General features: G+C 44.5%; 1 protein-coding gene across 1 annotated transcript in view; it reads left to right on the top strand.

Annotated features, from left to right (window-relative positions):
• The first annotated feature begins 11,787 nt into the window (after positions 1 to 11,787).
• CA13 (carbonic anhydrase 13) overlaps positions 11,788 to 14,941 on the top strand; it is a 49,353-nt gene continuing 46,199 nt past the window's right edge. The window contains exon 1 of the mRNA XM_075549522.1: positions 11,788 to 11,929. Within this exon, the coding sequence (XP_075405637.1) occupies positions 11,893 to 11,929 (37 nt within the window). The 5' untranslated portion in view covers positions 11,788 to 11,892. The remainder of the gene's footprint in view (positions 11,930 to 14,941) is intronic.

Genomic DNA, 14,941 nt, shown 5'->3' with positions numbered 1-14,941 from the left:
AAACTGACCTACCTAGGAGGGACACGGCGAGACTTGGTCATACATACTTGGACTTGTTGTCAGGAGGATCGGTCCTTGGAGAGGACATTGTGTTAGGTAGGGTAGGGGGCAGCAGGGAGAGGAAGGCCCTCAAGGAGATGATTGACACAGTGGCGGCAGCAGTGGGCTCCGCAGGAGCAACGGAGGAGGGCGCAGGAGGGGCCTCGTTTCCTTCCGTTAGGCATTGGGTTGCTGTAGGTTGGGATGCTCTCCAGGCACTTAACAACAATAACAACAACAACAACCTGAAGAGCCCTGTGGCATATTGGTTCAGGTTGGCTGTTAACTGCAAGGCCAGCAGTTCGCACAGACCAGCTCCTGCCAGGGAGACAGGTGGGCCTCTCTCAAGTTACAGTCTCAGAAATTCCCCAGGGCCAGGTCCCTCCTGTCCTAGAAGGTCGCCCTGAGTTAGCATTGGCTCGATGGTCGTGAGAGCGGGTGACTCCTTTGGCACGACCACAATAATTGAGTAGTTTGGATGGCGATCACCCAGGCCACAAAGTCAAATGTATTTTTTGTGGGTCCCTTTGCGATAAAAGGTTGCCGACCTTCGACTTGAGGGATGAGTAGCGCGGTGGGATAATTGGTTGAGGTATCAAAGCTATAGGAAGCGCAAAAGAACAAAGGGCATTTCATTTCCAGCAACCTAGGCAGGCAAGGGTCCCTGGTGGTGGAATGGTTATGCTTTAAGCTGCTAACCACAAGGTCAACCGTTCGGAAGCACCAGCTGCCCAGAAAGAGAAAGACAAGGCTGACTACCCTCCTCTGAGTCTCGGGAACCCACAGGGGCAGTTCTACCCTGTCCTCTAGGGTCGATCTGAATAGGAACGGACTCAACCAACGGCAGGGAGTTTGACTTTGGTTCAGCGGGCAAGGCTCCCTGGTGGTGCAGTGTTTAAGGCCTGGACTTGGGGGGCGGGATGGGGTGTGGTTAAGGACTTTCTATAAGTGCCTGAGACACATGTGACACATATCACCGTAGTCATAGCAACTGTAGCTCAAGATTCCTGTGCCAACAAGTGTCAGAGAAAGGATAGAACCGCCTGTCTTTGAATGAAACCTGGACATCATTCACCAGCTTCCCAGGGGACATTGTGATGGACTGGACTAGGGGATTGCCCTACCACTTGAGTACTGGGAACTCTGGTGGCATAGTGCTTACACACTGGACTGAGAACCACGAAGCTGGCAGTTCAAAACCACCAGCGGTACCGCAGAGAAAGACAGGACTTCTCTACTACGGTAAAGTAGGCATAGACTTAATGGCCGTGAGTTCGGTGTTTCTGGCTACTGGCTTAGCCATGCTTTCCATGCGCCTGAGCCTAAGGTTGACGTTTTATGTTGACCTAGGATGGAGAGTATGGAGTCACTTTTAAGTATTTACATTTTATGTTTATTCTTAAAAATATTTTCATTGGCAGAAAGGGAGGATTAGGGCCCTGTCTTGGTGACAGAGCAGAGCGCCTTGAAGCCTTTGACCCAGTGAAGACAAGCTCATGTTACAGCTGTGCGATCACCCAATCGGGCTGGAGAAGTGGGTGTGTGAATAGCAATTGAAGATAAAATCGCTCCTCTCTCCTCCTTCCCTGTTGGGGTGGGTGCCCTTTTTACCTTAGCGGACCTCTTAGCATCCACCCTGGCCTCTGTCCACCTGCACAGATCCTTCTCTCACCCTGCTCAGGCCCTGGACTAAGACCACATAGCCCTCTTCAGGTACGCCTTACCTGGCCCCACCTAATAGCTGTCAGAGAGGAGGGAGTAAACACTGGCTATGAAGAATTCCCCCCTGGTGCCTTCATTTTGCTGCAGGGAACAAAGCTTAGTGGTGTGGGAAAGGAACCCAGAGGGCTGAGAGGCTAAAGTCCAAGAGAGACTGGGCCAGAAAGGAAAAGAGGAGAGCTCATCAGGAGAAGAGCCACAGGTGCCTAGGTCCCTACAATGGCCGATGGGGGTCCCATCAAGGCCCATCCATGATGAAGGATCAGTACAAACTGCACACACTCGACATTGATCTACATGGTTTCTCTGTGAGTCCAATAGTAAAGCAACCCCCTGAACCGATTACAGGGATCTACATAGAACCCCCTCCCTGGGGGATGGACAACGGAAAGGTGGGTGAAGGGAAACGTCAGACAGTGTAAGACATGACAAAATAATAATAATTTATCAATTATCAAGAGTTCATGGAGGGGCGGTGGGGAGGTAGGGGAAATGAGGAGCTGATATTAAGGGCTCAAGTAGAAAGCAAATGTTTTGAGAATGATGAGGACAATAAATGTACAAATGTTCTTGACACAATGTATGTATGCACGGATTGTAATAAGAGTTGTACGAGCCACAATAAAATGATTTTTAAAAGGTCACCCCCAAATGAAATCTGCATTTCTTGCAAAGACCAGCTACCCCGTGAAACTTTTCATGATGATGGAAATGGTGAAAGGTTTTTGTTTGTTTGTCCAGTCCTCTCGGTCACAGAAACATTTATTCTAAGACCAAGAGTGCACTTTTAGGAGATTCTACGTGGGAAAGGAGAACAGAACAAACAGGGCTGTCTTTCTTCTAATCCAGGTCAAATTCCTCGAGGCACCTGGAGGATAAGAACTAGAGAAGCATTTAACTCTTTGTAGTCAAGGGAGAACACTCACTTCAGCAGGCTATTCCAGAGCTTCGGGAGGTAGGACACAGGCTTTCGCTTTTCAATGTGTGCTTTCTATAGTTCAAATACACAGGACTGGTCTGTGTGTTCGTCGTTCAACTAGTCTGCACATTCTTTTTTTCCCTCTCAAATATTTTTAGTGACCTATCTTACTCATTCCAGTATATCTCTTCCCTTCCCAGACAGCTCTGTTGTTCAGTCCCATGGAGTGGGGCCATACAATCATCAGTGTTATCAATTCCCCACTTTACTTCCTGCCCCCTCCCCACCCCCTCACTCACTTCGCATATCCCCTGGGAACCGTTCACTCCTGTGAATGTCTCTGAGGGGTCATCTCCCTTGACTAACATGTACCGAGCAATCTTCAGTGAACAATTGAACATACACAAGTCTGACATGACCAATGAGATATATCACATATGGAGGAAATCTTAAAGAACTAGAGGACAGTTCTGTGGTTCATCAGTGCCATATGGCACCCTGGATTAATCTTCCATCCCTTCTGGGAGGGATTGTCCAGTGATCTTGCTGGTGGACTTTGGGTCTCCACTGCATCCAGTCCCTTTCTGATCCATTTGGATGCGTGTTGTTTGAACTTGTGACACCTCTTCCTGTCGACCCCTCATGGGCACACAGGCTGGTGTGCTGCTTCCACCTGGGCGCTAGTGCTCCTCAGCCATATGGCCGCTTGTTGAAGGGGCACACTCTTCAGGGGCAAGCTCCTGTGTTTAATCGCATTTGCATTCCCACCACAATGATTTATTTCTAGTCCATTGGAAGTGCAGCATAAGGACTTGTTTAACGAAGTAGAAGTCCCCATGGTTTAAAGATTAGGCAAAGGACAGTAGCCAGTCCGGCAGCAATGGCTTTCTCTCTGGTGGTTAGCAGGATAAGAGATACTTTGAAAAAGACTTTATGTTCTTGGAGCACTGTCCTCTGGCAAATAAGTGCACCACAAATATGTTTTTATTTAGTTACGCTGATTTTATCCGGAGTACTTTCCTGGCCAAATCCCTAGAAATCTTGAACCTCAACTAATTACAGTCACAAAGGAGGGTTTGCATTAGAAGGTTAACCAAAACCATACTCAACCCGTGACTGTGGAGTAAATTCTGGGTCATAGCCACCCTCTCTGTCGGGTTTCTCAGCCTGCACACCTTTCTGGAAGCAGGCTGCTTCAGTTTTCTCTCAAGTGGTCATTGGGTTGAAATAGATTTTTTGGTTGGCAGCCCAGTGCTTAGCCGCCGCACCACCAGGGCTGTTATTCTGATGCACAGCAGCCCAGAACGGTTCTCTGCATTTTCTCAGGTTGTAGAATTAGACTGCCACATCTTTTTTTCTGCAGAGCAGTAGGTGGTGGGTTCGAACCACAAACCTTGAGGTTAGAAGCGGAGCACTTAACCATCAGGGTGTTTGAAGGTAAAGAGCGGTCAAACCCAAAGCACAAAAGACAATGAAAATGCTCAATGTCTTTCCCCATCTTTTCATGATGCTTGGCTAAAAGGCGAGCGCACGTACATGGTTAAAAAATTGAGGCCCAGGCAAATGCTTAGCAGTATGTGTAAAATTCAGAGACTTGGCAGAGACAAAGAAGGGGGTATGCTATGAAATGACAATTTGGCACCCTGAATTTCAGCAGTGTTTCAAAGTGAAAACGGGAAGATTCTGTACATTGTAATTATCATGTTAAATTGATAATGCAAACTCGAAAACTCTCTGAAGCTCAGTAAGGATTTTTTTTAAAAAACTTGAAATGGTTATATTTAGAATAAGTCCAAAACATAGCAGGCATGCTTTGACTCTCCTTTTTCCTTGTGTGCTGTTTTCGCCACAATCCTGTTGTATGGAGTTCCCACTAGAATGATCAGAGCATCTATCTATCTATCTATCTATCTATCTATCTATCTATCTGTCTGTCTGTCTGTCTGTCTGTCTGTCTGTCTGTCTGTCTGTCTATCTATCTATCTATCTATCTATCTATCTATCTTTTCTGGACCATCTACATCTATTTTTTAAATTTTAAAAACATTTTACTGAGGGCTCTTACAGAACTTGTAACAATCCGTACATCAATTGTATCAAGCACATTCGTATGTATGTTGCAATGATTATCTTCTAGACATTTATTTTCTATTTAGCCCTTGGTTTCAGCTCTCCCACCCCACCCCACCCCACCCCCGCCACTCTCCCTCCTACCCCCACCTTTCTGGCCCCTTGATGAACTATACATTATAATTATTTTATCTTACACTGGCAGCTGTTTCCCTTCCCCCATGGTTTGTTTGTTCGTTCCCCTTGGCGTGAGGTGGGGGCAGTTATGTGTCGATTATCGTGATCTGTTCCCCCTTCCTCTCCCCACCTTCCCCCTGCCCTCCTGGTTTCGCTACTCCCATTCCTGTTCTTGGATTCCGTGTGTCGTGAGCTCTTATGTCTTGTCTTATCTGTACCTGTTTGAGCATCTATACTATGATTAATTCAAAAAGAACAACAACATTTTGAGAACTGTAATTATAGTTCACTAACATATGGATCCCTAAAATGTATCATTTTTGGTTTTTATATTATCAAGGCAATAAAGGCATGGAGGGAATCTGGGAAATTCAACAAAGTATAAAGAAGAAAAGAATAATCACCAGTTAACCACACTGTGACCCAACTCACCAGCAGCTTTCACTCATTTGGATTTTTGAAATTGCTTCCTAACCCGCCAGCCCCTGCGTTCATCTCTACACAACCCAGCAGTCATGGAGATCTGACCAAAATGCTGATACGGCCATGCTAGAAGCCCAAAGGCTGCATGTTCCTGCGTCACTCTGAAGGCAAGCTTAAGGCTGGACAATGGCCCATGAAGTCAACAGGATCGCCCTTTGCCCAACTGCCAGCATTTCTCTGCTCTTCTTCTTCCTGGCTATTTGGATCACACCAGCCCTATTGAGGTTTTAAAAATTTTTTTGAAGAAGATCCCACACCTCTCTTTTCAGGTGCCTCTGGGTAGCTTTGAATAGCTAACCTTTTACTTAACCATTTGTACCACACGAAGATTTTACTGAGTTCTTACTGCTTTTTAATCAGATCAGGGATGCTCCTCACCCCCAATCCTTTTGCCTGGAGCATTCTCTACCTAAACACTAATGGAATCCCCTGACTGCTGGGTTCCTTGTCTGAAGATTCAACAAAACAAGGAGGGAAAATACTGGGGTGGGGGACAAAATAATTTAACAACCGGTTTGCTGCCACAATGACTTTTTTAAGTATTAAAAAATGATGTATTGTACAATACTGCTTCATGTAATTGAACTATGGAATGGTAACATAGCTGTATTAGCTCCCAATAAAACTGTTTTTAAAAAATGATATATCAAGATAGCTTATTATTTCATACAGTTAATACTTAAATACTAAACAATAAAAGAACTACACAAAAGACTTTGCTATAAGAGTTGAAAATATTGATGAAAAATATTAAAGAATACTTGACAAAAAAGAATAAAACTATTACTTAAGATATTTCCATATTACTTCTGGATTGGCATCCTCACTAGCAATAAATAATTTTAATTTTTTATCTGAGAATCATCGACTGTGTGATTTATCCTTAACAATCTTTTCTCTGTAGGACAGGACCCCCATTCCTTTAGAGGAAGGTCAGTTAGACAATAGTCATTGTGTTTTATAGATTAGAAACAGGTGACTTCTCTTCTCTAAATATGTGCATCTTTGAAAAACTCTTTTCTGCTTCTGCTGAACTTACAGCAATTGTTCGAACAATATTGTTAGCTCTTTGAACACTTTCAGGAATCGCATAATTTACTCATCATATCTCAAAGGCATCTGAGGCATAACACACAGCTGAAACAAACGACAATGTGTCACCTGTTGTCTGGCACGTTTCCTCTTTACCGTATATGCTTGTTTACTGAAATAACAAACGCAAGGGTGTAAAAATGTAACTTTCACCAAAAGTATAAGGAGCTTCGTGAAATGAGCAGATCATATTACCAGCATAGTTCTGTCTAATTTGTCGCTCCTATAGACAGAGTGAGCGTTGGCGTAGGTGCTTAGAATGCACTGTTGCGCAGAGGAACATTAAAAAGGATTAAGGAATTTCAATTTGTGATTTCCAGCTACCCACCTTAGAAAGAACCCTGACTACGGTGCCATTTTAATAACAGGTTCACTGAACTCAACAAAAAATTAGGTATCGGTTCTTTCAAACGATGCAAACCGTCGGAATCCCACAACTGCCCTGAAGGCTAAAAGGGCTTTTAAAGCTCAGATAAGAAAAACAAAAACAAAACAAGTACTGTTTGCAGAGAATTTACATATTTGGCATGATAAGTAATCTAGATATGATGTGAAGTATACCAGATGGTTGTACGTTAATGCATATACGTTATCATTTATATGAGACACTTGAGCATTTGGTCCTAGGACCAGTCCCTGCGAACACTGAGGGAAAACTATATCTACAAGACTCTCTCCTTTGTGTCTTTGAGGCTCTCTCTCAAATGTCTTCTTTTCAATGAATTATTTCCTCTCGTAGATGCCACCAAACTGCAACACCTCTATCCTCCTCTGCTGTCTGCTGCTCCATTATCATCACACATATTTTACTTACGCTGTGTGTGAGCTATCTTTCCCTGCTAAACTACAAGTGTCCCAAAGTTGGACTTCTGTTCCATGTTAGCTGTCGCATTCATTTTCTAATGCCGGGTAACAAATCGCCCCCAGACACAGTGGCTGCATGCAGCCACCGTATTGATTCTCTCAGGATGTCAGCGGGTCTGGAATTTGGAAGATGCTTCCCTGGGTGGCTCTGACTCAGGCTCTTTTTTTCTTTTTTCTTTATTTTTTGGCGTCCCTAGGTGGGCACGAACCGAACCGACTCAGGCTCTTTCATACGGGTTTATTCACGTGTTGGCTGGGGCTGAGGCATTTAAAAGCTGGGCTGGGGTGAAGGGATCAGTTTGAAAGTAGCTCACTCACACCACTGGGTGCTCACATTTAAAGATGGAATCTGGAAAAGAACCACCGGAGAAATGCCAAAGAGATTGAGTGGGTAGCAAAGTGGGAGCTCTAGCCTTAACTTAAAAAAAATTACAATAGTGGGGCCATACAAAATTTCTCCTTTTTGTGATTGACGTATTTCAGCACAATGTCTTTCTCACCCATGTTTTGTGGACTACTGTTTGTAGTCCCATGGTATTCCATAGGATGTAGGAACCACAATTTGTTAATCCAGTCATCAGTTGATGGCCACTTAGGTTGTTTCTATTTGCTGTTGTGAATACAGCTGCAGTGAACACAGCTTTCACTCACTCACTGCCACTGAGTAGAAGCTGACTCATAATGACTCCCTAGAGCAGAGTAGAACTGCCCCCAGGGGGCAGTTCCCAGACTGTAACTCTTCACGGGAGTAGAAATCTTCCTCTTTCTTTCTTGGAGCAGCTGATGGTTTTGAACTGCTGACCTTGAAGTTAGCAGCCCAACAAAACACAGCCAGGATCTCAGCAGGGCTCCTTGAACATACCGTATATACTTGAGTATAAGCTGACCCGAACGTCAGCAGAGGCATCTAATTTTACCACAAAAACTACATTAAAAAATAGGCTGGACAACTCGGCTTATACACGAGTATATATGGTAAGTTTGCATGTGTCTATTTGTCCTAGGAATGAGATTGTTAGATCTTTAGGCATTTCTAGTTTTAGCTTTTCTTTCTATGCATATTGTTTTCCATACCATTTTACAATGCCACCAGCGATGTATTAGTATTCTATTCTAGCCCACCCAAAATCTCACCAGCATTTGTTCTTTTCTCACTCTGTTCTCATATTTTGAAGAGTTCACAGAGATAGAATAGTACTGATCTATTCATTCTAAGCCAAGGTACCTTTTTTTTTTTTTTTGCCAAGACACTATTAACTGAATTCTTTGACAGCTAAGTTATTTTGACTTGAATTACCAGGACTTTCCAATATTGATATGAATTTATATAAGTTCGTTTCCTTATAAATAATCTTAGCTCTCTCTTTTCCCTCACTCTACCACACTTTACCTACTTTTAAAACGTGTTCAGATAAGATATTAAATCTTTCCAAACAATGTAGAAATGTATAGTAGAGATGTATGTGGGTTTAAACAAAGAACAAAAAGATAGACTGTAGGGTTTTTAACAATGTGCTCTTGTCTGATGATTGAGGACAAAAGAAAAGTTTGTCTCTAGTTTCTGAAAGTTACAATCTGAGAAATGACTGTGGAACTGAATCTTTGAAGTTCTTTGAGGTTCTGTCTGAGGACACCTATCCTGGCATGGAACCTCTGAGGAACCTTTGAGTTTCTGTCTGAGGACACCTCTCCTGGCATGTCACTTGAGCAAGTCCTTATACCGCTTTGGGTCTCAGGCGCCTCCTTGGGAGACTGACGGCACAGTCCTCAGCGATGGCAATCAGAGAAATGGAAATCACCTATAATATCAACTCCACACAATCAACACTCTTCATGAGATATCCAAACGATAAGACATTCCTGGGGTTAATAAGTCCCAACTCCAGAAACCACAGGACTTGTGAAGGAAGGAAACTGGGTACAAATGGGGAGCACCTTGGACTTGGGACTGTGCAGATTGGGGCTGTGTCCTTGACTGTGGCGCTGGCTTCTGCAGCTATCTGGAACCCATGCTGACCTTGTTTCTTGCACTGGTAAAATCAGATGATTGGACACTTCTGATCCACCTTGGAGCTGCTAAACTGGACAACTGGGAAAATGTGCCTTACAGAGAAAGAGGCTGTGGACAAGCCCTCATGAACCAATATTAATGCATACGTTGATCGTTCCTTAATCTGTTGCTATACTTAGCTAGTTCTATGGCTAGATCTGTAGCTTATCAGTGCTGCACTGTATTGATCGACAGAATCTGGTTCGTGGAAGAGGAGAGTAGGGTTTGAGGATGCTCTGGTGCAGAGGACGCCTAAAGGGGACCAACTGGTTCAGGAGGGAAGTGGAGATGAACCCCCATCCTGAATCAGGATTCCTGCGTTCTAGGCTCAATGTGAATCTTCCTTCAGATGTTCCCGCCTGATGCCTGTGATCCTGGAGACTGAGGCTTTGTCTAAGGAGAAGGCACGCAAGCCAACATGGAGCATCAACGAGCACGCTTGTGGGCCCGTTGGTTTGAGGAAGCAGTTATCTTTTGGGAAAAAAATAAAATCTACAAAAATATTCTAAGAATAGTACCATGAGCGCCCAAATAGACTTACCTAGACTCGCCAATTATTATGATTAACTTTAACAGTTTTATTGATATACAACTTAAAGATCATATAATTCAAGAGTTGAAACATAGTAAAAAGGGTTGTGCCCTAGCCACCCCAATCAGTCTGGAAATGTTTGCTTCCTTTTTGTCTCATTGACATTAGCTCCCCATTCCCTCCCCAGCCTCCTCTGTGATGACCCTAATGCCCCAAACTTACTGCCATGCCACCCAGTTGATCCCAACCCTTGGTGAGTGACTCTATGGGGGATGGTAGAACTTCCCCATGGGTTTCCAAGAGTGTACCTCTTTACGGGAGCAAGAAGCCTCGTATTTCTTCAGCATAGAGGCTGGTGGATTGGCACTGCTGGATCGTGTAGACTCACCAATTATTGACTGAGACTATGCCAGTGTACCGTCTTCAAGGCTGGTCAGCCCTAATGCTTCAGACCCATCTCTTACGTGTAAGCGCATTCTTCTATGCAATCCCAGCACTGTTAACACACCCGAGAAACATAACATCAGCTCAGTGTCATCTGCATACATTCCAGGTGTTCCCAGAACTTCTAAACCACTTTTTCAAAATCAAAGTTCACAAGTTGCGTTTGGTCGTTACATGCTTCCAGCCTTTAAACCCTGCCACTGCCGGCTGTTTTCTGGTGGGCCCTGACCTATGGTAATCCCATGAACATGTGAATGTAAATCTATCCGAGACTTGATCATTGGATCACTGGTGGATCCTATTATTGTGACCCTAGGGTTTTTTCAGTGGCTGCTTTTGGGAAGTTCTTCAGGCTTGCCTTCTTAGTCCCACTGGGAAGCTGTTTGCATAAACGGGTCCATAAAGCACACTCTCCAGTTCAGTCTGAAATTTCAAATGGATGCCAAGTCATTCCCTCAGGCAGAATGAGTTATCAATAAATAATAATAATAATAATAATAAATCCCGTCATCACAATCCCGGCAGATCACAGCACTCTATTTGTCACTGGGAACCGGGAACATCCATTCTTGGGCAATATCCATTCTTGGGCAATACGGCAGCTCTCGGCAGTTAGTTTCACCTTCAGTCTCATGGAAGCAAATCTATCGCAGTCCATACAAGATGTGCTCAAAACATTTTTTTTTCTTTCCATTCTGTGGAAGGGCAGCAGACTTTGGGACCAAGTATTAACCACAGGTTGGCCTCCCTCACTCAGTTCGCAGAGTTGGGGAGCGGAGGGGAGCTGGGTGAGTGGAGAAGGAGCCAGTCTAGAGGGGCAACCTTCCTGTCACCTTTAAATCCCTGACCTCTGGGCAGTGTGACCTGCGGCAAGTTACTGAACTTCTCTCTCATCTCCCAAATGTATCTCCATTCCAGTGAAGGCTGCCAGGTAAATCCGCAAAGTTCTTAACCTAGATCCTAGCCTTCATAAATGGTAGTTAACTTATTTTCCTGGTTATTATCATATGAGTATTGCTTTGCATGTGTAATCACCGCCGCCAAGCCCCACGTCTTCATCACCCTCACCAGAGCCTCCCCCCGCCCCGCAGCCTGGCAGCTTCAGGCGGAGTGACTCATTTTCAGGACAGCCCTCTAGGCAATACTTTGCAGGAAGCAGGAAATCCCCACTGAAACGCTCTTCCCCCCCTTCCCCCCCTCCCCAGTGGAACCCACGTTTGCTCGCTGGCATGCAAACGGAGAGTAAGAGGGACTCGCGCCCCAGATTCTGCCCAGCTTCGCGGGCCGCGGGTCCGCCCGTCTGCACGCGCCCCGCTCGCTCCGGCTGCCCGGCGGCCGCGCCCAGGCCCGGGGCTGGAGGCCGGGCCACCGGGCCACCCGCCCCCCCCGCCCCCCCCCGCCTCTCCCAGTGCCCGCGGTCCCGCCCCGCCGCGCGCCTGCCCGCCCGACCCGGTGCTCCGCCGCGCGGCCACTTCTGCTGCTGCCGCCTTCCAGCCCGGGACGATGTCGAGGCTCAGCTGGGGATACAGCGAACACAACGGTGAGCACCTGCGCTGCTGGGGCGGGCAGGGGGTCCGAACCGGGCTTGGAGCGGGCAGCGCCCCAGGGTGCGGACCGGGCTGCTGGGAGCCACAGACCGCGTGCCCGCGACCCGCCACTGGCCGGACACTTTTCTGTTCCTCTTTGAAGTGGGGCCGCACTTGCACGCAGGGAAGCGAATTAGTCCTGACGAGGAGGGAGACCCTCTTTTTCTGGGAGTGGGAGCAGAGAAGCGGTGGGGGTTGGAGTGTGATCGTCCTGTAAGGGTTACCCAACCCCCCAAACTTCATATCTATCCCCTCACCATCATTTGATAAGCCCAGGACTATCCCTAGCAATAAACATTTATCAATTAAAGTCTAGGAGATTAGAAATCTGAGGACACACACACACACAGATGAATTGAGGGCAAGTTCTCTTCCTATCGCTTAGGAGAAGCAAATCATTAAAAAATAAAACCAAAAACTTTGAAAAGATGGTTACGAAATTTCAATAACTTGCTTTGCAACCCTGAAGAGTAAGCTGCTTATTGGCAAGCAAAATACCGCCAAATTATGAATAACATACTATTAAATGTTCCTACAGCGATTTACAGTTGGTTGACAACTTCTGTGGGTTTTGGGAAGGCTATCTTTGGGAACTGCAGGGGTTCGGGAGGCAGCCTCTGCACCCTCACGCGTTCCTTGCAGATTGGGGGCACCCAACTCCAGCAACACAAGCCCTAGAGTCCATTCCGACTCCGCGGGACCCTCTGGGACAGGATAGGAGCGTTCCCAAGACTGCAACGCTTTACTTTTTTGAAAAGCAGTTTTATTGGCATGTAATTCACAAACCACACAATTCAAAGGTTTGTAACTCGTCACGGAAGTAGAGAGCCTCCCTGGTAGCCTCCCTTCCGAGGCGCGAGGAGCGGCTGATAGTTTGAACTGCTCATCTAGTGAGCGATTAGCAGCCCAATGCACAGCCACTAAGGCGCAAAGATATATTTGCTGATAGAGCAAAAATAAAAATAAAACGTATCCCCTTCTTTCTGGATGTTCTACATTACCACAAGTTAACACGTTTTCTTGTTAAACTAAACAGATGATCAAGTAATGATTTTTCTTTTTGAGAAATCAAGAAAGCCTTATATAAATGGTTGTCAAAACGAGGACGTTGTGTACTACTACTGTTAAAATATTTTCCCGGGATTAACCAGCAGGTTACCGAACTACTGTAAATTCACGTTTTATAGACAGCTTACCTTCGTGAAGAAACAGGAAAGTTCCATTTCTAATTGTGGCCTGATTGAGACTTCTGATTTGCATGCTAGTTTAAAAGTGGCAGCAGGTAATATTTATAACTTTAATAATGAAAGATATAATTTTGGCAGTTTTTACTTATTTATTTCTGTGATAGATGCTGTAATTAAAATTTTACATTTTGCTAATTGCCATTTTATTTATTTTTATCGCACAATTGGGATTTTATTTCTATTTCATTCATTATTTTTTAATAAGTCATTTTGTTGGGGGCAGGTACAACTCTTATCACAATCAATCTAGCCATCCGTTGTGTCAAACCCATTTGTACATTTGTTGCCATCATCATTTTCAAAACATTTTCTTTCTACTTGAGCCCTTGGTCTCAGCTCCTCATTTTCCCCTTCCATCCTCCCTCCAGAACTCTTGATAATTTATAGATTAATTTTTTTTATGTCTTACACTCACTGATGTCTCCCTTCACCCACTTTTCTGTTGTCCACCCCCCTGGGAGGGGGCTATAGGTAGATCATTGGGATCTGTTTCCTCTTTCTCCTCCCACTTTCCCCTTCCCCTCCTGGCTAATTGACATGATATGTTTGGGGGAAAGTTCTACCAATTAGGTCCTTTCAGTTTCCCTCACTGCTAGAATCATTTTTATGATTGTTATTTAATAGTTACTGGGTGCCATCTGTGCCCTCCCTGCTGTTAAGAAGAAAGATATTTTCAATCAATGGATATTGGTTATTGCTTAATCGGTTAGGAAATATTGGCTGCACTGAACCTCATACTTAGAAATACTTAAAAATCCATCTCAGAAAAAGCCAGTAGCAAAGTGTGGTTTTGCATATCGACCCATTGGAGAGTTTGTTGAACAAGTCCTTTTTTTTAAGATGCAATCTTTTTTTGGTGAGGACCAGACCTTTAAGTAGATTAATTTTTGAAGATCCTTCATGGAAATAAGTTGCATCTTGAGCAGGCAAGTTTAGTTGCTTTTGTCTGATCAGATAAAGGGATAGGCAGCTGAAAGCAAATTTAAGCCTGGAATAAAAACTAGGGTCAAATGGAACATCAAGATGCAAAGTACTGAAGGTTGTAACATTCTCAATCTAATCCTCCATAATTGCGCTGCTTAATTTGGGAAATGAAAAGTCTCTGAAATCCACATGTCATCATGAGTATTAGAAAGTTCTTGAGTCAATTTAGTCAATTATGACTCATGCTAATCCCATGTGTAAGTTTAGAGCTTAACGTTTAGGAAAAGTTAAAAAAAAGGGGGTGTGTGCGGTTGGGGGAGCTCTTTAAGAGGCTGGGAAATGAATTGACCACAGTATTGGACATTAGATGCAAAGTGTTATTATTATTTTGGCTTGCCTTTAGAAAGAATTGTTCTGGCTACAAAGAAGGAGAAATAGGAGGGTAAAGGAATTGAGAGGAGAGAGGAACCATTTCCTGACTGAGGGACAAAAGAAAGTCAGCAACAAGTTGTGACATATGTACTGCCTACTTGAAATCTAATTGCTACTAGATTAACTCATCCCCACAGCATTTATATAACCCTTATGTTTTACACACACACACACACACAGAGAGAGAGAGAGAGAGAGAGAGAGAGAGAGAGAGAGAGAGAGAGAGAGAGAGAGAGAGAGAGAGAGAGAGAGAGAGAGAGAGAGAGAGAGAGAGAGAGAGAGAGAGAGAGAATTATCTAGGTAGTTATCTAGAAAGAGTACTCAGAATAGCAATGAGTGCTAAGGAAGTCTAGTACTATTTCT

The sequence above is a fragment of the Tenrec ecaudatus genome, chromosome 5, assembly GCF_050624435.1.
Source record: "Tenrec ecaudatus isolate mTenEca1 chromosome 5, mTenEca1.hap1, whole genome shotgun sequence".
Classification (NCBI taxonomy): domain Eukaryota; kingdom Metazoa; phylum Chordata; class Mammalia; order Afrosoricida; family Tenrecidae; genus Tenrec; species Tenrec ecaudatus.
The sequence above is the reverse complement of the archived record's forward strand: the minus strand, read 5'-3'. Positions and strand labels throughout refer to the sequence as shown.